The following is a 25,886-nucleotide window of genomic DNA, read 5'->3' as shown; positions in this document are numbered from 1 at the left end:
AGAAAGGGGAGAAAGAGAAGTAAAAACTGTAGCAAAGTAGAGAAGAGAGTGAATGGAGGAAGAAAGAAAGAAAGAAAAAGGGGGGGGGGGGGAAGGGATAAGGGGCAAAAGAAAAATACAAAATATAACAAAGCAGAGAAAAAGAGAGTGAATGGAGGAGAAAGAAAGGAATAGAAAAAAAGGGAGAAACAGAGAAGGAAAGGGAAAAGGAGAAAGAAATGTTTAAAATACTGCAAAGTAGACAGAACTAAAGCAACTGAAAACATATACAGAAAACAACTATGAGCAAATTGTAGCATGGTGGAAAGGGGGGAAGAGGAAGAGAGTGTGAAGGCAGGGAGAAAGAAAGAAGAGGAGGAAAGATGGACATAAGGATAGGAGAAAAGACAGACATAAGGAGAGGAGGAAAGAGAGATATAAGGAGAGAAGGAAGAAAGAAGGAGAGGTGGGAGAGGATAAAATGTTGAAAAACAGACAAAACTAGGGCAGCTGATAACAGAAGTTGTAGTGTGGTGGTGGGGGTGGTATGGGGGGCTGCTGAAATGGGATGGTGACCCCCTCCGCATCCAGAAGCCGAACTTTGACCTCCATGTTCACCAGTGTCTCCAGGTCTCGGGTCGCGGCCGGGCTGGGCATAGGCTGACCTGAAATGGGGGAATCAGTCAATCGCCCAACCAATCACTCAATCAATTACTCAGTCAATCAACCAACCAATCACTCAATCAATTATTCAGTCAGGCAGTCAACCAACCAATCACTCAATCAATTATTCAGTCAGTCACTCATTTGTTCACTCACTCACTCACTCAATCAGACAGTCAATCAGTCACTCAATCTCTCAGTCAGTCACTCAATCACTCACTAACTCGGTCAAATCAAATGATGCCACACTTGCTCATACAGAATCCTAATACTGAGGTTGGCCATGGTAGAGCTGATGTTTTCTATGGATTGGAAACTAAACCAAATGTCAAAACCAGCTAATTAACTCCCACAGTTACTGAAAAATGCTTGAGGGGAAAAAAAAAACAAGCCAAGATGTGTGATAGGATTTGTGACAACTTGTGAATCTCAGTTTGAATTCAGACTGAAACCCCTGCCTAGAGTAACAACTGTGTGGCTATAGTTTTTTCACCTTAACTCTTCCATAGCACTTCTTCATGCCTATATACACTCTTTTCAATTTAACTTGACCTAGGACGGCCATTTCTCCATACTGAATGCTAAGCTGTAATATGAGATTAGCACTAGAATATGATACTGGTCATGAAGAAGTGCTGTAGAAAGGATGAAGAGCTGTAGTACTGTCTTTTTCTACCACTAATCTATGTGAAATACGCTGTGAAAGGACAAAAATTAGGCCAGGTTAAGATGAAAAGAGTATATGTAGTGACCATACTTGTAACCATGCTTAATTCTCATGACAGTACCTCCTAGGGTCAAAGGTAGCTAACTATTTACGAGCTCTAAAAGACTGAAATACACACACACACACACACACAGGCATACTCAGGAAGCAATGCACTTGTTTCGTTAGCCTGGTAATCAACAATCAGTTTGTCATGACACAAAGGTGAGGTAGACAAATAAACAGATAGACAGATAGATAGACAGTGAGATATACAAAAGGATAAATACAGAGGCAGATAAATAAATAGTTGTTATCATCATCATCATCATCATTGCAAACATCATCATCATCATTCATCATCATCCATACCTTTTTTCCCACATATGGATGGGGTGAAGCACTGTATGGTCCAGACAGTAAGAAAAATCTGACAACGAGAAACTAACCAAAATCTGCCCAACTGAAAGAATCACACTCACTCACCAATGAAGTTCCCAGAATCTTAACTCCACCTCACACGCATTAACATGATAGACTGACAGACAGACAGACAAAACCACAAACAGACATATACAGTATTGAGATTACACAGGAAGCAATGCATTAAAGTAATTAACCCAGTAATTAAAGAAGGTTTCACCAGAACACACAGTCAAGATAGATACAACTAGACAGATAAATAGATAGAATGACAGATAAACAGAGACAAAAGACACAAACTTAGAAACACACTAGTGCTCCTGGGCCCTTCGGGTCCCTCGCACTTGCTCCTGTGGAGGGCTCTCGCGTTTCTGTGCTGTTCTAGTGTAACACTGTCACTTGGATTTTTTGCAGCTAACCAACTGATCGTGTTATTTGCAGCTTCGGGAATGGAACCCAGTTTGTTTTAGTTCTACCTCTGGGTAAAAAATTCTACAGAGATCCTGTGCCGGGCGCCTGGAGCAGCATTTTTTGGTCAAAATGTGATCGCTCATTAAATATAGTAAAAGTTTTTCAATCGTGATGGGACCAAGTTTTTTTTACATCAGCGAATTTTTTGTGATTTCTGTGCCAATTTTGGTGCGATAAATCGCCAATTTTGGTGCGATTTGAATGTGTAGTTTCAGCTGCCCAAAATACACACACACACACACACACACACACACACACACACACACACATGGCTACTGCTATAGTATATTAGATGGATATTCATGAAACAATGAGTTAATACTGTTGACCCTGTAATTGAAGGTCGTTTTACTGGGGGACATAGTCAAGACATAGACAGATAAACTGACAAATACAGTACTGAGACAGACAGGTATACTCACGAAGCAAAGCTTTAATTCCGTCGACCCAGTAATTGAAGGTGGTCTCGTCGGGACACACAAAATCCAGGTGGTTATTGTCAGTGAGATTCTGTGGCTCCAGGAGTAGTGAGAAGGCCAGCTGGGGGGCGTTCTTCTTCCTGTTAGTTATTTGATGGTTTGGTGATTGGTTCAGGAATATAGAGATATGGTACAGTACTGTATATGGAAATAAAAAGACAAAGGAAATTCAGATACTTTGAAACACATTCTTAACTTTACGAGAATTGTCTGCACATAGAAAAAGTAAGAAAAGTAATAGAGAAAATCATGGTATTTTGCAATGTAACTGAATTTTTGTATGAAAAAAAAGAGCCAAAGGCTAGGAACTTAAACACACAAAAGTTGCATTTCCACGGAAAAATGAACAAAAGGAAACCACAATCAAGAGTCACTCTTTATGAAATGCATGAATACACTGCCTTTAAAAGACTGGAGGTCATAGTTGGAGGAAAATACAGAATGAGGAAGACAGCTCCAGAACTAACCAACTGCATACATGAAGGACTGAGAGTATTACTAACTCCTGCATTACAGACACAGGCAGAAAAACGGTAATATGTCAGTATTATTTATGTTAAAAAGCAAAAAAAATCTCACCCAGTCTTCTCCTTCATGTGTGGGCAGTCCTTCCCTGTAACGATGCCTCTCAGGTCAACCACGGATATTTTCTTCTTCAGCTCCTCAACTGATGGTGTGGCCTTCTCATCACAGTCGTCATAGTGAAGGAACTTGTGGTTGGGTGACAGGCGGATGTATCGGAACTTGTCCTTGGCTCTCTGTGGGAGATGGGTGGGTTGTGGGTAGGGTATGATCCAGGAAACACCACCAATACAGTACTACATTCTCTTCACTTTAACTTGGCCTAAATTTGCCCTCACTCCTTCTTGAATGTTCAGCTGTAACATGAGATTACACTATGATGCTATAGTGGGTCTGTTTTCATCTGACAATGAAATGTTATCCCTGTCAGCTTGGTTGACAGCCAGGTGTTGCTGGATTGGAGGGTTGATTTGACCAGTAACCAAGGACACTCACTCCTTCCTCATATTAAGGCTCACTGAATTCCATACAACCACAGCTTAAAAACTGTAACAGTGGCTCCGTTCCATCAGATAAAGCAAACCAGTTATATTTGGTAGGGCATGGTCCAGAAAACAACATACACTATACTCTCTTCACTTTAAACTGGCCTAAAATTACCATCTCTCTATGCTAATATAATGAGCTGTTAACATGAGATCAACACTGGAATAGGGTGCAAGTCATGTAAAAGGGCCATGGGAAGGATGCAAGTTGTAGCACTTTTTTTTTCTTCCTCTCCCCCAGTGAGCTATGAGATACTGGATACAAAAATAAAAAACAAGGTAAACAAACTACAGTAAAGTACAAAATCACAAATCTGAACATCCGGTTCCCCAAAAGCTCTACCTTCCAAAATATTTCTTCACACAAGTGTTGAGGCCACTCCTCCTCCAAAGCAGAGTAAAAATAAAATACAGCAATGAATAAACAAGAAAGAAAAGCTACTTACAACTCCCCTAACAGTCTTGAACCTCGTGCCCTCCACCAAGTATCGCAGTCGGTGCTCCTGTATCAACTCCAGTATCTCTGGCTCTAGCTGTTTACGCAGTTCCCTGGGGGAAATGGAGAGAGCGTAGGGTCAGTGAGTAGATCTGATACTGTGTTTTTTATTGCTACTGTGGCACCAGGTTCTTCTGAACATAAACCCACTGGAGTGCAGGCTGATATTACCCTTCTTCTGCAGTTCACCATCCTCCTTTCATGATCAAACCAGACAAACATTAAAACTAATTAACTGAAAAACAACACTATCTGTGAAAATACGTGGTAGTTAACTACTTTGGAAACTAATCATAGCAAAACTGGCTGGAACATTTTGTAAACCCAACCCCTGGTGGTCTAGTGGTTAAAAGGGGCTATAGTATACTCTTTTCACCTTAACCTGGGCCAAAGTTATCCTTTTGGAGTTATTTCACATTGGAAAATCAATTACAGAATAACACAATACTATGGTTCAACCTCCTTTCCATAGCACTTCTTTGTGACTAACACCATATTTTAGTATTAACTCATTGTTACAATTTAGCACTCTACAAAGAAAGACAGCAATTTAAGGCCGCCCAGTTACAGTGAAGTGAATATAGTTTTGTGCATAAGTTTGAAATTCCCAGAGGTTACTAGATGTTTTCAGTCATGTAAATGTCACCAAGGGGAGTTGGCTGGTCATCTACCCTTACCCTCTACAGTGCAAGAATGTCTGTTGTTTCTACTCTTGTAACCATCAACCAATCTAACTGAAGTTTACATTTTATTGCTCATCTGTAGACGATATTATTCAGTTTAAAAGACTTCTCAAACAGAAGAGGTTAGATGTGGGTAACAATAACTTATTCACTACACATGGACTTGCCTTAGTTTGATAATATAGTTTGAAGCAGAAAAAATCCATGTCTATCTTGCTATATTATTATATCTAACAATATGTCCCTTGATCCTATGAGATTTGCGGCCCTCCACCGATTGTGTCTGCGCCAGATTCAGCCGGGCGCACATACTGTAGAGTGCACCATCGCACAGCGATATTTATACTTAATCAGCCACTGTACACTAACTTTTTATGGTAGACTAATAACTGTGGTACCATTTTAAAGCTGACTAGTTGCTCTTTATCGCTGTATGGTTCAAAAAGGTAAATACGATAGCTAAAAGGCCAATAAGATGAGTAGAAGTTAGCCGAAAATGAAAAATCGCACACCCTTCCGTAGAAAAATATTTGTAAAAAAAAAACATATTAGAGTTACGTGAAATTTGATAGCACCTTGTCAATCTACAGTAAATTCCCTTTCTATTGAGATACAGGTTATGGCAATTTATGTTGCACAAAGAAAAGTGAAAGCTCTCACCGTTGTTGGTAAATATCCATGCTGGTAATACCGATATTATTCATGGTAAAAACCTATTTATAATCAAACTATCTGATGTACTCATCACTGCAAAAACAAGTAGTTGAAAAAGGATAAACAGGATAGTGTACCAGGTATGTGGAACAAGGCCAGATAAGAGATGGAAAACATGCAAAAATAAATATTGTTTCGTATGTCTCGAATTCGAGTCATCAGAATCTCAACGGTCGGATTTATGATGACTTGAAATCGTGTTGTCAAAATCTCAAAGGGTTCATTGCAGAAGGGGTGGTCACACACAAATCATCATTTCATTCACCATCATCACATCTTCCATGTCATCCTTCCAACTCACATCAAACTCATTCATATGCCTATACACCCCATCTTTCCAAATGACTGTATGTAAAAAATTGTGATATTTAAAAACAGACTTTAGATGGTTCTCATTCTATCAAGTTTTTCTAGATCTCTAGACCCTACATCACTTCATCCTTTGGCAGAAAAAGAAGTTTGGATGAAGATGAAGATGATAATTAAAACACAATGTTCATAATGGGAACTGCTTACATATGCTAGGATGCATATTGGGATGGAACAAAGACCTCAGTATTAGAAAGACTTGTATTTCCATCTCTTCATTGCTCTTGTTCTCCTGTTAGATTCTGCTATGTTCACAAACTTACAGATCAGCATTCAAGATTAGGAGATGTCAATTATAAGTCAAGTAAGATGTACACACTGTAGGATGCAAATCAGGACAGAAAAAAGATCTTACTTAATGGGTGGTGCCTGCATCTCCATCTCCTCATTGTTCTTCCGCTCCTTCTGCCAGATTTCCGCTATGTCTGCGTACGTGAAGTCGTTGAGCTTGGTGCGGAAGTTTTCCAGGGTTGACGGGCACTCTGCCATGGCTCGGCTGATTTGTTCACGCACCACACTGAGAACCTTACTAATGGGAGGAAAAAAAAAACAGAGATATGAAAAGGTAGGTGTGACAGTTGTTGCTTTTGCCGCGGCTTTTCTTGCTGTTGTTCTTACTTCTGGCTCTATTGGATGTAAACCTAGTGGACTAGGAAACCAGCCAATTCAGACAGACACTCCCAGAGATCATTTGCTGAGGTTATGCTGAAGGATTGGCTGTGTTGTGAAAGAGTGGTGCATGAGGTAAGTAAATGGTGTTGTGGTGGTGCATGAGGTAAGTAAATGGTGTTGTGGTGGTGCATGAGGTAAGTAAATGTGTCGTGGTGTGGTGGTGCATAAGTAAATGTGTTGTGGTGTGGTGGTGCATGAGGTAAGTAAATGTGTTGTGGTGGTGCATGAGGTAAGTAAATGTGTCATGGTGTGGTGGTGCATAAGTAAATGTGTTGTGGTGTGGTGGTGCGTGAGGTAAGTAAATGGTGTTGTGGTAGGTGCAGTGACAGAACAGTGAATTGTCTGTGAGTTGTATTCTGTGTTGGTTCTGAAGCTGGGAGAGGTGATGGACAAAAAAAATGCAGGATGAATGTCTAGTGGTGGTTCATAAGCAATGTTGTTAGGCTAGAGAATTTGGATGGCTGCCAGGCTGTGGGTTTGTGTATACAGTATGTCCAGTATGTCTGTGAAGAGTAGTTTACTGTAGATGTGATGTTGTAGTAGTAGCAGTGGTGGTAGTTATAGCCAGAGGTTGTAAGTCCATCCTCCTCCTTTCAGAGCTAAGGATGGAGATGGAGTTGAGGGTCATTTATTTAACCAGGGAAAGCAGCCAGTGACCTACATCAGTGCCACCACATGAAGGCAACCCACTCCTGCACTGCAATGTGGTAAGAATTATTTATTATTACTGCAATCTATTTATACATTTATCTGTTCATCTAGCAAACTACCAAACATTTACTTTTTAATTAAACTTTGGACATTAGCTAAGAAAATATAAATGCCAGAATATTAGGAGAATAGAGGAACAGAATAGCATTAGAACACACTGAGGTGCTTTGGACATGTTAAGAGGATGGAGAGTGAGAGACTGACGAGGAGAGTGTATGTGTGTGAGGCGGACGGGGGGGAGAGGGAAGGAGAGGCCAAGGATGAGATGGAGGGATGGAGTGGAGAGGTATATGAGAAAGGGGGTGTGTGAGCTTGGAGCAGGGTGGTGAAATCACAGGGGACAGGGCGACATGGAGGCAATTTGTTTGTGGCCACCCCTTATGGGACTGGGGTGTCTGGCAATAGATAGGTAGATAGAAAAACAGAATCTCTCTCCCTCTAAGAAAATATAAATGCCAGAATATTAGGGAAAGAGAAAAACAGAATCTCTCTCCCTCTCTCTAAGAAAATATAAATGCCAGAATATTTGGGAAAGAGAAAAACAGAATCTCTCTCTCTCTAAGAAAATATAAATGCCAGAATATTAGGGAAAGAGAAAAACAGAATCTCTCCCCCTCTCTCTAAGAAAATATAAATGCCAGAATATTTGGGAAAGAGAAAAACAGAATCTCTCTCTCTCTAAGAAATTATAAATGCCAGAATATTTGGGAAAGAGAAAAACAGAATCTCTCTCTCTAAGAAAATATAAATGCCAGAATATTTGGGAAAGAGAAAAACAGAATCTCTCTCTCTCTCTCTCTAAGAAAATATAAATGCCAGAATATTTGGGAAAGAGAAAAACAGAATCTCTCTCTCTCTCTCTCTCTCTCTTTCTCTCACCTGAAGTCCTCTGTAGTGGCCTTCATCTCCTTCCACGTCTTATTCAACAACACGATGCACACGGAGAACAGTTCCTGAAGCGGATGGTCGTGGGAGAATAACATCGGATGGAAAGTGGTGCCCTCGTCTATTGGCACCTCACCTATCTGAGGATGGATGGAAGGGTGGTGGATAAGACAGATAGATAGATAGATAGACAGACAGACAGACAGAGACAGACAGACAGACAGAGACAGATAGATAGACAGATAGACACAGATACAGATGAAGAGAGAAATAGACACAGACTGACAGACACAGATACAGGGAAGAACAAATACATGTAGACAGATGGACAGACAGATGTAAATATGGACAGACAGACAAATAAAGCTAGACAGAAAGACAGAACAACAACTGAATGGCAGCTGGTTCTCTCTTCAGAGGGAACTTCACCTCTCTAAAGATGTTTGGCTGGATGAGTGGACTGACAGATGGATAAATGGCTGGAATGATATATTATTATGTTATGGTATGCGGCAAGATTAATGGATGCGATAAAATGAAGAAAATGTCAAAATGTTTAGTTGGAAATTATGTGGGCAAAGTGACCTAGGGTGAAATGCAGGATTAACTTATCATCACCATCACCATTATCATCATCATCATCCGGACCTCATTTCCCACCTTAAGGCAAGGTGAGGAGTAGCAATGTCCAGACAGCCCAATCTGCCCAATCCAATGGGCCACGCTTCCATTCACCCATTATTCAAACCCCCGGAATCCTGGCTCTATCTGATACACCAAAATCATTCACCACATTCTGTAGCTTTTTATTTTTATGAAAAAAAAATAATAATAATAAAAATAAATAAGGTGAAGGATGAAATTATGTGACAGAATGAAGGTTTAACTTATGAAATGATGAGTGATTTAGAAGAGGAATTAAACTGTCTACTTTAACTTGGCCTAAAACTGACATCTCTCCATCTTGAATGCAGAGCTGTCACAATACAATGGTAGTCATGCAGATGTGCTGTGGAAAGAATTTACAGCCATAATACTGTCTTATTCTCCTGTCAAACAATGTGGAATATGATGCAACAAGACCAAAATGCCCTTCACATTAAGGTGGGCAACTAGAGTCCCAGAAGTGTTATGGAAAGGATGTACAGCCATTGCATCATCTTGGTCTCCCTTCAGGCAATGAGAAATATGCAACAATATGACCAAAAAAATCTCTGCCAAGTTATGATGAATGATCTACGGGTTACAGTCTTTGTCTATCTATCTATCTATAGCGAGCCCAACTCCCTAATCCCGCAAAGGGTGGACAAAGACAAAACGCCTCCAAGTCGCTCTGTCACCCACCATTTGACTGCCCTCCCCCCAACTCACTCCCCCCTCCCTCATATACCTCTCAACTCCATCCCCCCACCTCATCCTTGGTCTCCCCTTCCCTCTCCCTCCCTCCACTTCACCTACATACAGTACACCTTCTTAGTCAGTCTTTCAATCCCCACTCTCTCCACATGTCCAATCCACCTCAGTGTACAGTCTCACCTGGAGTAAATCACACAGCAGTTTGGTGAGCTCGATGGAGGCGCGACCAAAGGGACACTCGTGTGAGTCAGCACGGTAGCAGTTCTCCAGCACCAGTTTGGCATACCTGACAATGTAGGAATCAATCTGGTGGCCATCTAGAAAAATCAAATAAAATCATATGATGCCAAGTTTCTTATGAAATCCCCATTTGGGCACTGACCTTGGAACATCTGATGTTTTCTGAGGACTGGGAGTTAAACCAGGTGCCACATTCAGCTAAGTACTGTACTTACAAACAGAGGCTAAAAAATTGTTAGAAAAAAAAAAAGAAATATACATTATAATATTTGGAACATTACTGGAGTTTCAGGATGGACTCAGATATTACATGCTTGTAGCTGAGCTTCCTGCCTAAGAGAGATGACTACGTGGCTCATTAACAAGCTTCCTGCCACATCTATATTAGCATAAATAAATAAATATAAATAAAAGAATAAAGAGTTATATGGCAGTAAGTCCCCATAACTCTCATTACTGAGTAGGGCCCTGTGGCTAGGCTATCACAGACCAGTAAATTTAGGGGTAGATGACCAGCATACTTCACTTGCTGGCATAATATGACTGAAAACTCCCAGTCAATCCCACATTTCCCCTTTCAAAGAGTAAGGGTGAGGTTAGGCTCTTATATTCCAGTACATTTAAGGCCAAACAACTAACCTACTTCCCCTGGTGGCATTATATACTCCCAGTCCCTTCCTGGAGAACAAACACATCCATGTTATGAGGGCCATTGTAACAGCTGGGAGATTCTAACAACCAGACCTCTATACCTATCTCTCTATCTACTGCCAGACACCTTAATCCCATACAGGGTGGCCACAAACAAAACACCTCCATGTCCCCCAGTCCCCTGCCATTTCCCTGCCCTGCTCCCAATTCACCCACCCCTCATATACCTCTCCACTCCATCCCTCCATCTCATCCTTGGCCTCCCCCTCCCTCTCTCCCCCTCCACCTCACTCACATACACTCTCCTCATCAGTCTCTCACTCTCCATCCTCTCCACATGGCCAAACCACCTCAATATGTTTCTCTTAATGCTTCCTCTACACCACCAGCATAAAATACATCAGAAATAATCCACTCCTTCCACTTACTTGTCTGAATGGTTGCGTGCAAAGAAGATCATGTTATCCAGTGCTAGCATCCCCGGTGGTGTCTCCATGAAGTCCTCAGCCGGGTTAATGTCGTGCCGGAACCCCAGCTTGCGGTACTCACGTTTGTACTCTGCTCGGCGGGTGGGCACACTGTTTATCTGTGGTGGGGAGGAAGACCAAGAAAAAAGTGGGGGTCAGAGCAGGAGTACAACACAGGGAGAGACTGCACCATCCAAGCACACTCTCTTGTACGCTATTTTCCATCCTCCAAGCTATATCGTGTTAAATTTACATACCACTGACTATATTAGCATCATCAGGCCTTTTCACTTGCTATTCATGTGTTGCAGGCTTGTGCCATTTCCCTGTTCAGCCCCTTATCCTAGACAGCTTCACACAGGGCTTCATCCAACATCTTCCTTGGCCTGTGTCTGCCATCAATCTATATCTTATCCATCTCTACATCCAAGTCATAAGCAATCCTTGAAACCATCTATCCAATCATCCATTTTCTCCGGCAAGTAACCAATAATTCACCCATCCATCTACCTATCCATCCAGTCATATGTTCATCCCTCCATCTATCCACTCACTCTTATATTCATCCATCCATTTATTAAGTCACCAATATATCCATCAATCCAACCATCCATCCATCTAACTATTCACCAGTTTATCCATTTATCTATCCATCTATCCATCAACTCATGCCTCATCCACCTTGCCATCCACATCAAAAGAGTCTACATCCATCTACATAGGCTGTTCATTCATCCCTCCATCCATCAATTCAACCGTCCATCCATCCATCAACCCAAGTCTTACCCACATCACCATCCATGTCAAATACAAAACATCCATCCCTTTCTCCATCCATCCATCCACTCATCCACCCACACCTAACCCACCTCGCCATCTGTGTCAAACACAAGCCATCCATCCATTTCTCCATCTATCCATCCATCCATCCACTCATCAACTCACACCTAACCCACCTCGCCATCCATGGCAAATGTAATCCAACCATCCACTCCTCCACCTATCCATCCATCCATCCACTCATCCACCCACACCTAACCCACCTCACCATCCATATCAAATGCAAGCCATCCGTCCACTTCTCCATCCATCCATCCACTCATCCACCCACACCTAACCCACCTCGCCATCCATGTCAAATGCAGTCCATCCATCCCTTTCTCCATCTATCCATCCACTCATCCACCCACACCTAACCCACCTCGCCATCCATGTCAAATGCAGTCCATCCATCCCTTTCTCCATCTATCCATCCACTCATCCACCCACACCTAACCCACCTCGCCATCGGTGTCAAATGCAATCCGCCTCAATTCCTTGATCTTGTCAGTGGCGTCGGAGTCACTGGCCTCCATCCGTGTGTTCATCCGCTCCTCGTGCTGGTTTAGGATCAGTTGCTGCAGCACATAGAGTTGATGGGCTATCTCCTCACCTATCCCGCCCCCCTGGTGAAGAAAATTTTACAAACAGATAAAAATTAGATAGAAATAAACAGTCACCATCATCATCATCAGCAGCACCATCATTACCACTGCCATCATCATCACCATCATCATTATCATCATCATCAGCAGCAGCACCATCATTACCACTGCCATCATCATCACCATCATTATCACTGCCATCATCATCATCACCATCATTATCACTGCCATCATCATCACCATCATTATGCTCAGCTCAATTTCACACACAATGATAAGGCTACATAAAGACAGTAATGGAAAGATATACACAGAAACTGACAGAGAGACAGAGACACATATAAATACAAAGGACATAAAGTAGATGGGCTATGTCCTTGCCAATCCCTCCCCCTGGTGGACAGAATAAGACAGACACAGACTAGACAGAATAGAGATACAGTATACAGAGATATAGATAATGAGATAGATATATAAACAGAGATGGGTATACACTGTCCAGCAGACAGACAAAGAACAGAGAAATTTAATAGAATTATGGAATGGACAAAGGGTAATAGGAGACAGATGTGGAATTACTGAGTGGATGAAAATGAACATACCAAGATGGTATGGACATAGACAAAGCGTGGAAATAGATAGGAGGTGCCAAAAGCTAAGTTTTTTAAAGTGAATTCGTGGGCAATGTTGGTGGAGGCAGACTTTATGTAACATGGAAGAAAGAGTGGGGCCGTATACTGGTGAAAGAGAAGGAAGAAGAGGAGTGTGTGAGTCAGAGAGGTACAGTACTGTAGTCTGAAGGTGATTCTGTTATGGACATCCCTGTCAGAGAATTCCCAGAGGGGGGCACAGCACTAAAGATGACGGCTGTTTGCTGCTGCTGTTACTTAAGTTACTCCCAGTCTGTCTGGTTGAGCTGAACTGTTGACCACAGGTAAGCAACTGCTGTGGGGCTGTCCTACAGGTACAGTACAGTATATGCACTGCGCAGGGATCTAGCACTCCCTTGTTGTAAAAAGCATCTCACCAGAGTCAGACCACGGTCTTTCTCCAGTAATGCAAAATAAGAGGTTTGGCTCCTAGGTGGACACTGCAACTGCTCCATGCAGCATGCACAACATCACCACCCAGCACCTGGATATGATGGTGATAATTAAGCATGCCAATAAAGCAACTTAAGCTAAAACAAGGACTGACTGTCCTAACAAAAAAGCAAACAGACACAAGTGAACCAAAACACACCTCAGAATTGATGAGCACATTGTTGTTTATGATGGTGCGGTACTGTCGGCTGGAGAGGGTGGAGGTCCAGTACTTGCGCTTCTGTGGCTCTGATTTCTGGATCAGGGCATTGACTAGTGCCAGGACAGAATGCTGCAGGTCTGGCCGCTGAGGTGAATAAAGGGATTGATGGATAGATACAGGCAAAAATGGATATACATATACATAAGGTGGAATCTCCTAAATCGCAGTCTTATGATACTGGGCACATGCCGCAATTTGAGATTTTCGCATGTTAAAAGTAATTAATCTTATGAGGAAAATTACTTATGAGTCAGCCATCTTGGAAAAGCTGCCCCCCTTACCCCCAGACCTCCATCAAACTGGTCAAAACCTCCATCAAACTGGTCACCAGTGAACATCAACAACCTGGAAAAGAAGTTAATAAAGCATATTTCATGGAAATGAACAATACTGTAAAATTCTTACCTGGCTCTTGACTGATGATGCTGGTTGAACGGAAGGGGGAGGGGGTATTAGTTGGGGACTATCTGGCCGTATTTATTTTCACACATGATCCTGTCAGACCACAGACATTTAGGACATACCTAAACTAACCCAACCTAACCTATATTTTGGCTGTATGGTAATTTGTTTTTTTGCCATCGTAGGTCACTAAAGCCTACTTGGTTTACAGCCAAAACAAGTGGAACGCAGGGGGAGGGGTTCCAAGGCCTGAGGCAGACTATGGCCTCTCAACATGAAGAGAGTGTGCTGCTGCCTCTATGCCGCTTTCTCCTCATCAACCTTCCTCAGGAACCCCTCAAAGTTCAGTGTGGAGGCAACGGAAGCTGTGTCGTCATGAGAGTCATCTACTCTCTGAGCTTACCAAATGGGTGTGGCCTTTCCATACTTTCTATTGAAATGAGTCTTTCACAGGTTACTTATTATTCCTTGATTACCACAGCTACCGGGCATTTTTATAAACCTACCTTTGAAAGCTATAAATGAAGAGTTAGAATGCGTGATACACTGATGCATCCAGTTGGCGCGGTGGTTGGTAAACAACTGATATTGCAAACTGTTGCATGATGTTGCCACGTATTGTGAATCTGCTGTTTAGAAATGTGCAAGTTAGGATATTCCACTGTATATATATATATATATATATATATATATATCCATCCATCCATTATCCAATCCTATGTTGCCCCATGAGGACGTTTTATATATATATATATATATATATATATATATATATATATACACACACACACAAAATATAGATGGCTGGATGGATATGATGACTGGGAGGAGGTCTAGTACCTTATTTCCACTTCTACAGGTCTGACTTAGATAGACAGGTCATAGGGGGATGGATGGCTGAACAAATAGATAAATATGTGCTGGTTTTGCATAAGGCTCCTGCAGAAGGAGAGGGTGGATAGGTTATGGAGGAACAGGTTGATAAGTGAAAGCAAGAGGACAAAATGCTGTGGAGTTCTATTGGAGTTTTTGGAAGAGTTTTGTTACCTACTGGACATGTTGGGTGAAGGATGATGATGATTAGAGGCTAATTTCACCACTTGAATGAGAAGTGGAGAAAGGAAACTTACCCCCTTTACTCTGATGATGCAGTTCTCATTTGATTCTTGAGGCTTTTCTCCAGCATGGGAGAAAATATATCAAAGAGAAGGGATCAGATCATTTCATTTTGTTTATAAAGGCTCTAACACGCTGGCATGCATTGGCCCTGGTCACCTAGTAGCAGCTCTCCATACTGCTCAATCTCTAGCAGCCTCTTTATTCAATCCTTATCCCCTGCTTTCATTAACCCTTTCACAGCTACGGTTCTCTCCAGCTGAACAAAATCGTCTGGACATACCAAGAATAAAACAGAACGATATCACTGGATTCAAGAAGTTATGGAATTATTGCTACTCCTAACTATGAGGAGGCTCTCCTTCCATGCCAAGGGTACTCTCTACAAGGCATGTAAGATGTGGTACCTTGTGTGTGGCTAGGTCAATGAGAGAAGAGGATACATGCAGACTTGAACACAGAAATGACAATGTTGTGTGGAGAGGATACCTGCAGATTGGAACACAGAAATTATATTGAGGATACATGCAGACTGGAACACACAGAAATGATAATAAGGATACAGACAGATTGGAACACAGAAATGATAATGAGGATACATGCAGATTGGAGCACACAGAAATGATAATGAGGATACATGCAGTTGGAACACAGAAATGATAATGAGGATACATGCAGAATGGAGCACAGAAATGATAATAAGGATACATGCAGATTGGAGCACAGAAATGACTCTAAGCATACACACAAATTGGAACACACAGAAATGATAATGAGAATAGACACAGATTGGAACACACAGAAATGATAATGAGAATAGATGCAGATTGGAACACACAGAAATGATAACGCTAAGGCTGATGAGTAGGGTCGTAATAAGTGACAGATTTAAGAAACTGAGAATAATGTGCTGCAAACAAAAGGGATTGGGAAGAAATACACCCAGTACTGTATTAGAAAAGTGATGTGAACTGGCAGGATGTGACAGTTTGGACATGCTGTGAAAAGGGAACAGGGAGAATAACTGAGGAAGATAACAGGGAGGGAAGAAAGGCCAGGGGCAGACTGAGGATGACATGGGGTGAGGTCCTGTGTGGAGACCTCTGGGGCTAGGGGACTGTGAGGGAAAATGGCTCAAGATCTTAACACAAGAAGAACTGCCATCAAATGAAAAGACTAAGACAAGGTAACAAAGTCAATGGTCTCTATACGTAAATGTAAACAATGTAAAGAATTTGTAAATGTAAACAATTTGTAAACTATCATTGCCATCACCAAATGAGTATTTACAAAGACCTCCAACACCCACCTTGTTACCCTGGTTGCCTTGAAGGTGCTGTAGCAGTTTTGGGAGTACGATCTGCTTCTCCACAATGGGAAATTTGGTCTGGCTATGTAGTACAATATTCTCCAAGATGGTGAGGGATGTAGCCAGCGTGCGGGGATCCACAGAGGCCTGAAGACTAACATACGAAGCAACCTGGAGTAAGGGAGATAATTTTAGGATGGTTGTGGTTTAGTGGGTCAAAATGCTCTGACGATGTGGTGCCCATGGGTGTAAATCTCAGAGATAGTTGGGGTGTACTGCTCACAGAATGCCAATCATGGGCTAGTGAATGTCGGGAATGTGTAGACTAATCCTGGGAGCCAAAGTTCCCAATGCAGCAATTAAGGATCTGATGATATACAGATACATTAAATAGATATTTCTGTTGATGCCGTTGACTCCAGGCTTGCCTCGATGTGAACCTGGTGGACTGCAGACTGAAACTTCCCTATGCCTGCAGTCCACAATCCTCTTTTGAGGGACCAGGAGGGAGATGAAGAACATTTATGTGAGCAGTGGTTATATCAAACTACAACATAGTGTCCCTGTTGAGCTCCTGTAGCACAGGTCTGTCTTATTCATTGTAATATTCCATTTTTATAAATATTAATTTAACAAAACTGCACTTTCTATAGAATAAAAGCAATTACCAAATACAATGTGAATTCAACTCATCACAGGTTAATTTTAATCATGTCATAATGCTAAGGCACTGACAGGGAGCCTACATGTAGTGGCACTGAGCACCCTCGGTGAAGCAGCTGTGGCTGTCACCAAGGAGCCATACCTCTCCAGCACCTCACCATAAGAAGGACCATAGTCCAACCCTGATGAGCTGCTGCCTACCTCAATGCAGCACCAGATCCCAACACAATGTACAGCATGTATTGTACTGTATCTGTTGGACAGCACCACAGAGGCAATTGCTTACCTGTGGTCAACAAGTCTGCTTGGCCTGTTAAGCAACAACAACAATGACTGTAATATTCAAGAATCACTCCAGAACAGAAAACTAAGGATTCTGTTTGAAACAACACTTAAGGTTCTTGTTGACTGCTGCTGCTTTTGTGAAGGTACATCAAAGTATTTACAGCAACAGCATTATTAAGCCCTTGTTAGTGGTACAATACTTGATTAATTTGTTCCTCTATCATTTATATCATCAGCCTATCATCATAACCTGACCTCTTTTTCCTGCCTAAGAACAGGATAAGGAAAGGTTCATGAAGGAAGGAAAGACAAAATATCACAGAAAGAGAACTAAACAGGATGCTCAGTGAAATCAGACATACACTCATTCACACACCACTAAAGCCCCTGAATCCTGACTTGTTCTTGTGTTTATCACTAACTCTAAATGGCAATGAATTTGAAAAGTTGAGTGACACAAAACAACTGCATCACTGTGGTCTGTGTGAGATTTCATTTGCAATTTTCTAAAGCCTTTTAATGTCACGTTTTCCAAAATATACAAGATTTGAAGAAGGAACTCTGCCCTGATCCATTCTATAAAATATAATACTCTGTCTCTGCATTCATCCATACATTTGCTGGCCACCTTCTCAAGTTGTGGGAATGGCTCTGTTCCAGCAGGTAAAACAAACTGACTGTAGCAACCAGGAGACTCATTCCAACCTCATAACTACGACTCCTCAACTTTAATACAATTCGAACCTCATAACTACCACTCCTCAACTTTAACACAACCACAAATTAGTATATGAGGGAGAGGGGAGTGAGTTGGGCGGAGGGCAGTCAAATGGTGGGTGACAGAGCGACTTGGAGGCATTTTGTCTCCGGCCACCCTTTGCGGGATTAGGGCGTTGGGTTATAGATAGATAGATAGATGGATAGAAAATTTAGCAGCTGTAAGTTGTGCAAGTAGTCTAGTTCCATCAGGTGAAAAAAAATCAACTATACCCACCTTCTCAATAAACGAGGGTTGTAGGTTATCCCAGGGCATTATTCCATGATCCATCAACTCGAGGCAGGAGGTGAGGATGAATGGAAGGATGTCGGATTCGTTGGGTTCGTTCTGCATGCAGCTTATTAACAATGAGATGCCCTGTCAATTGGAGAGAGAGAGAGGGAGAGTGAGAAGAGATTGATATGTTACAAAGAGCTGATAAACTGACACACAGACAGACGGACAAACGAAGAGGACAGATACACATAGATGCCCTGTCACAGAGAAAGAGTGTGATCACAAAATGAGAATATACTGACACATATAGGCAGATGGATGTAGCATAGTATATGATGGATGTAGAATTGTATAAGAAATGATGAGTGAAAGGGTGAAATATTACATGAGGAGAAAGACTATGAGAAAAAACGAAACGAACAAAAACGAGTAGCTACCATATAACGAACAAAAAAGGGGGGCACAAATGGAATGATTTAAAAACATAACCAACACTCTTTGTAACCTGATCAGAAATTGTGATAGGAAATGTAACAATGTGTTTGTATAGTAATTAATATCTACCTGTATATGAACATTTCATTCATTCAATGCCAGACGCCATGTATCCCAAACGGGGTGGCCAAGGGCTTAGAGTTAATTGTTTTACAGGGAGGGGCACTAATCCTCCACCAACCCCACTTGACACGTAGGGAGAATTCGAACCAGCGCTTGCAACTGCGTGAGTACAGCAGCTTACCAAGCGAGCCATTTAGGCTCTATACATCACTATTTATAAACCCGTTCATCTTTTTCCATCTCCCCTCCTTACTTACCTACATAAATACCCACCCACCACCTACCTTCCTACCTACCCACCTATAACATCCATTCCTACCCACCCACCACCTACCTACCTACCTATAGATCCATACATAATTATACCATTCTACTTACATACCAACCTACTTGCCTACCCACTCACCACCCTACCAAGTTATCCATTCAAATACCTACCGTACCTACCTACCTATTTACCTACCAAAACCTACTTTCCCAGCTATCTACCTGCCTAACTCTCTCTCTCTCTCTCTCTCCACATTTACCTACCAAAACCTAATTCTTAACTAGGCAATCAAAATACTTATAAAGCTAATTCTCTCTCCCTCTCTCTCTCTCACCTGAGTCCCAATAATTTCACTGGCCAGGGTTGGATCTGGAGCAAGCCGAACTAAGTCCTCGAGTGCCATCCGCTTCTCCCTCTGGTTGCCCTTCTTCAGCCGATTCAGGATTCCGTTTGCTGTCCGGGCGGCCGAGTGGACAAGATGTAGTACCGTTCCATCCTGGGGGTCAAGAAACAATACTGTACATGGATTATACATCTTCAGTGTTGAGTTGTAACAGCAGATTAACAGTTGGATGTGGTGCTATACTCTGTTCAGTTTAACTCGGCCTAATACGACCAACCTTTCATCTTGAACGTTGAGCTATAACAAAAGATTAGCCCCGGAATAAGATGCTAGTCATGAAGAAGTGCTAAAGAAAGGATGAAACCATGGTACCAGGTACTGTACTACTGTATTCTGCCACAGAGCTGCAGGAAATTAGCCACAAAAGGGCAAAAACCTTTTAAGTCCATTAACTATAGTGTATGGTGACTGTAAGTGCCTGTATGAACTAATGGGAAAATGAGGTGAAACAATTAAGTGGAGAGGCAAGGAACTGAGATACAGAATGGTATTGCCCAGGGAAGTTAGGAGAGGATGGATGGATCAGTGGATGAATGGACGGAGATAACTAGGAAACTGGGTGTAAATTCGACTATTGCATGCCATATTCTAGGAAGGCAAGGAACTTGGAAAATCTGATTAGCTGCTTTAATGACTTATGTGTAACTGATTGGCATTAATCCTTAGCTTTCTTTAACTGTACTGTATGTGAATTTGATGGGAAAATGAAGAGAGACAGACTGAGAATGAAGTGCAATGGCTAAGTGGAAACGTTAAGTGTAAAGATGCAGAATCATTGCATCCTGAAGGTCAAATGTGGACGAACTAAGATCAGCATTTCTTGATGGGGTGAAGAAAAAATATAAATCACTTGCCATTTGCTGTGTCTGGGATGGAATGAAGGACTACCTGGTACTGTTACTAACAAACTACTACCACCTACCTTAATCTTACCCCTGTTCTTCTCTGTTACATACTGGCAGCTGGGTTCTGTGTACTGAAGGGCATAATGTTCAGGCTTCTCCAGTCTCCAGTGGTTACACAATTCCTGAAATTATAAACATGGGGATTTAGGCTAATGCAAAATCAATGTATTCAGCTAAGCAGAGATCTCTCATACTGAACGGGTAAACTATTTAATTACAATTATCATCCACTCCTATACTCTCTCCTCTTTTACCTTAACTCGGCCCAGACTCTCTTCCTTCTGCAGGCTATTTCACACTGGTTGTCAAAAAGAGGCAATGCTATGGCTCTATCCTTTCCTTTGCACTGCTTTGTGACTACCACCACAGTCTAGTGCTAATCTACTGTTACAGATCAGCATTCAAGATGGTGGGATGGAAAGTTTAGGCCAAATCAGAATAATAAGAGTAGCTACCATATAGTTTTATATATCACAGTCACAACGTCCATCACTCACTCTAACCACAACATATCTTTCTGTCTATACCCAGATCCTTTAATCCAGGAGGGGTGGCCATGAATAAATGGCCTCCATGTCACCGTCCTCTGCCAGCAGGCTACCCTTTTTCCATCTCAACATCCATTATTCAAATACCTCTCCACCCCATCCCTCTGCATCATGCTTGATTTTCCTTCTCCCTTTATACTTCCACCTCATCCTTAGTTTCCTCTCTCCATTTCCCCCTCCACCTCACTCACATACACTCTCCCTGTCAATCTCATTCTTCATTCTCTCCACATGGCCACATCACAGCCACCCACCACAATAAATGCAGCCAAGGGTTGCTGTAGGCTAAGTTCACCAAGGTAAGGTATGGGCTTGTCATCAGGGTTGCGCACCTCCTGCGTGCGCATCTCAACGGCCAGCTTCACTGTGTTGACATCTCGTGAGGGGGCCATCGTGCCTCAGCTGTGGGAGAGTGGGAGGGAATTAGGTGATGGGGTCACAGTCTGGGTAGAACAAGAAGCTCATACCACTTCTTCCTCAGTGGTATATTTTGCATATTACACCTCAACTTTCTATCCATCTATTGTCGGATGCCTTAATCCCATAAGGGGTAGCTACAAACAAATCGCTTCCATGTCATCCTGTCCTCTGTCGTTTGGCTGCCCTCCTACCAACTCACACACCCCTTCTCGTACTTCTCTCCACTCCATCCCTCCATCTCATCGTTGATCCCCTCCTTCTTAATCACAGAGTTTCTCTCGTAGGTTATTTATAAGCCTAATATCAACATAGTTTGCATCTATAAACATACCTGATGATACTGAGGTGTAATAAGCAGAATATAGAACAGTAAATTACTAAGGAAGAGGTGCAAAGAAATATCCAGTGACACGGAATATAACTAATATTTATGTAAGGAGCTGATGCTTTTAGTGACTACTGTGATGAGTTGTACTGAAACCAGAGTAAAATAGAAGATTTGTCAAAGAGGGCTGCTTCCTCACTTCAAGAAGTTAATATCCTGCCATTAAGTAAGTCCAACAATATCATAAAAGCCATTATGAAATACAGCACATTTAGTTTCATGTACCAGTACAGTTGTGGTCATAAATATTGCTCCAGCTTTTTAGTCATACAATTATGAAACTCATACACATGATTCTGAAAAACTGGTTGGGTCCTGTTGATATTCTAAGCAAACTGTTGTTGAGTAACCCAGGTCTGTCTGGCCAAGCAGACTGATCAACGGCAGGCAAGCAACTGCCTGTACAGGTTCACCCCGTGCAATAAACTGATGTTTCCTCGTGGACAGTGCCTTGCCACAGCAAGACCTGGGAAAGAGTGTGGAAGTTTGGTTCCTGGAGGGATGCCACATTTGTGTTTTTCTATCCATTTAACAGGGGCACCATAAAAGGCTTCATATCATCCTGTTATCTGATCATACAGTTACCATCCTGCATTGCAAATGGTTTCCTTGCATTACAGGAAACCATTAGGCATGTCACTAAGTGTACAGTCACCTGAAGCAGAGAAGGTAATGAAAGTTAAAGGAAAGCTGGAATAAATAGAAAAAGAATGATAAAAGTGAAAGAAAAAGTATGTAGCTCTACCATACATCAAGTGAGTGGATGATGGTCACCACCTACCACTATCAAACGTAATTAATGCTGATTTTTTTATGGATGTTTAAGGTATAGGAGAAACATTGCTTCAATAATTAGCACTACAATGTAGACCTATTCGTTTATTATATAATCCTTTATCAGATGGGCGTGGCCTTTCCATATTTTCTATTGAAATGAATCTTTCACAGGTTATATACTTGATATTTTTTGTGGATTACCACAGCTACTGGGCATTTTTTTAAATCTTGCTGCTAGAAGCTATAAATTAGGATTTTGAATGCATAAATATTCCATTGACATCTACCAGTAGCTGGCAATATTTAATATTCCTAATGTGCATTTTTAAATTTGAAAGCTGGCTGTCAAACACATCAAGTTAGATTGGATTAGGTTATGTTAGGTTAGGTTTGATTAAATCATTAAGTGTCCCATAACTTTGACATGGGATACATTGACGCGTCCAGTCAATAGCGATAGCCTAACTGGTAAATAACACAGCCAGCTGGAGAGATCGTCAGTAAACACTGCCACGGGCAACATGGCCACTTACTTAAATACCCAAAATTAGGTATAGTTTGTTTTTTCCACTCACTTTTTGCTGTCACAATTAAACAGTTACCTACCTGTGTTGCACAGATACCAAAATCACTTGAGATATGAATTTGTGGTTGGAACCGCCGTGTGTGTATGGTAATGCATTATTATTATTATTATTATTTTTTTTTGCATAAGTTTGGTGCAAATGTTAAAATAATTTACTGTGAATATGAATTAAACTGAGGTGACATTTAACTCATATACAATTACTGTTTTCAGCTCGTCAGGTAACCCCATGCCTATTTCTTATTCTGTAACGCTATACTCAGTTTTCCCACTGTCTCTCCAACCGTATGGGTCATGAACTTGTATCAAGATATAGTTCATCGTATTTTCAGACATTTTCATGAAGCTTCCTGTCAACTCGGCCAACACCCATCCCTTAACCATCTACTTCCTCTTGCCAGTCTCCTCAAACTTCCTCAGTTAAAAACACAGTATATGCAGTTACCTTTACCTCAGGACTTTAGTAAATCCAAAACTGCTGAAAGTCAACTGAAATTACCATAACAATAAATAATAAAAAAAAGTTAACTCCAACTCCCGTCACTAGTTACGTCGCTTTAACCACTTGACTCTTATTATTGTTTACCTTTTAACAAGTCAAAGAAAACGCTTTATGGTAAACAAATATAAATTAAACTTTTTAGCGTGCTCCAGTATGTATAAAAACCGAATTACCTTTTTATTGTATGTATAAAAACCGAATTACCTTTTATTGCATCAACAGACTTATCATAATTAATAGTACATCTTTATGGATATGACTATAACTACCTTGGTTGGTTGACAATGAACAGTTATTGAAAATAGTACTTTATCGGTGATTCTATGTTATTATTTTGTCATACAAATATCTATATCACTCACATTAATGTGGCGGAGCAAGAATTGAACGAGGTTGGCAAGGGCTCGTTGTGGACTCAGATGGTAATGCGTGGTGGGAAAGGAATCATATAACAATAGCTTAGGAGGCTTCTTAACCCCTCCTCCTTACCGATTTATTCTCTACGTTGTCTCAGTATCAACCTGTGTGTTACTGATGCTTGCAACTAGGTCGATGTTAAAGCGGTATTTGTACGTGTAGCACAGAAAGCTTCGTAGCACCTTCTCCTTGACGATTTATTTCGGATATACCTTCACATTTTCCTGGTTTCATATCATTTGAATATCGATTTTTTTTATCAGTAGTATAATGTAAAACATTTTAGTGTAATCTGCAGAATAAATCTTTAATGGAGAGGTATTACGAAATTGCGAAAGCCGCTTATAATACCATCCCTATTTAAAATGAAGAATGGCAAGACGGTTGGTCCGGATAATTCGATGAAATGTTCACTCAGGTAATGTATGTGTTGCAGAGAGAGAGAGAGAGAGAGAGAGAGAGAATGATGATGAGAAGGAACGCAACTGTGAGGGAAGAATGTGGTTTTATATCAAATAGTTACTACACTTTCCGCGGCGTTGGACGGGGTTGCCTTCACATGGTGGCACCGTGACAACTGGGTGGCTCCTCTGCCCGGTTGTACACAAACGTCCCTCATTTCCCTCCCAGACGCCCAAAAGGAGGATGGTGTAGTGCAATAAGAGGACAGCTTCAGCCTGCAGTCCACAGGGTTCATGTTTCAGATGGGGCTACGATTATCGACTCTGCTTCTACTACTACTACCACCACCACCATCACTACTACTGGTTTAGAGTTGTGATTACTACCGCCACTACTATTACTACCACCGAAACATACAGTACTGCAGAATCGAGCTTCTTATGAAATAAATTTTCGGCATACAGCCTTAACGAAACTTAAAATGAGAGAGAGAGAGAGAGTGTGTGTGTGTGTGTGTGTGTGTGTGTGTGTGTGTGTGTAACCGCCGTCACATTGGTCACCCATAAATAAGGATTCGTTTTTTATGACGATAAAACGAGAGAATGGCTTATGGTAAACACATGCGAATATCAGAAAGCATTTATTATGACTTTCTTTACAGTCTGACATTAACATGGAGTCTTCGTTAAAACTATATAACGGTATTGTCGAAAATGCGGCTCTAGTACTACGTAACTGGTCTGAATGATACTAAGTGGAAATTATTCAGGAGTGATGCAACACTAACAAATACGTGGTTTCTGAGTCAATTTCTTATGCAATTCTTTGAACTTGAAAATCAGTGGTCTCGTGATTTCATTTAGATAAATATGACTGGATTAAGACGGAAAAAGGTGAAGCAGAAATTATTTACGGGCTTCAGTATACGGAAGAAAAGGTTCATATCAGGGCGCTGATCAGTCTCGCAGCTTTAATGTCTGACGCTGCAAACTTTCATAAACATCTGGCAGTTTGTCATCAGGCTCGATGACCCCCACTTAATGTATACAAACAAGAGAATCATTTCCTTTTTTTTACTGTGAATTCGTGGTAGTATAGTTCGTTTCCAAAGCCTCAGTACTCCCGTTTACCTCCGCCGAGCGACATAGTTCCACTTGGAGGGCGAAGTTGCCGGATGTATAACTG

At 41.4% G+C, this 25,886-nt stretch overlaps 1 protein-coding gene across 1 annotated transcript; it reads right to left on the bottom strand.

The window, feature by feature from the left end:
- Positions 1-480: 480 nt before the first annotated feature.
- On the bottom strand, positions 481-23,895 carry Ced-12 (engulfment and cell motility Ced-12). The gene is given in 16 exon segments (XM_080274500.1): positions 481-644; positions 2,665-2,801; positions 3,301-3,479; positions 4,235-4,337; positions 6,406-6,579; positions 8,313-8,458; positions 9,855-9,960; positions 10,994-11,143; positions 12,302-12,477; positions 13,699-13,845; positions 16,589-16,759; positions 18,531-18,671; positions 19,691-19,852; positions 20,682-20,786; positions 21,467-21,614; positions 23,826-23,895. Coding segments are annotated over 15 exon segments (2,199 nt in total). The 5' UTR covers positions 21,605-21,614; positions 23,826-23,895.
- Positions 23,896-25,886: the final 1,991 nt, after the last annotated feature.

The sequence above is a fragment of the Coenobita brevimanus genome, chromosome 57, assembly GCF_032717465.1.
Source record: "Coenobita brevimanus isolate Jiangsu-jjx chromosome 57, ASM3271746v2, whole genome shotgun sequence".
Taxonomy (NCBI): Eukaryota; Metazoa; Arthropoda; class Malacostraca; order Decapoda; family Coenobitidae; genus Coenobita; species Coenobita brevimanus.
Note: the sequence above shows the minus strand (reverse complement) of the source record. Positions and strands in the feature narration are given on the sequence as shown.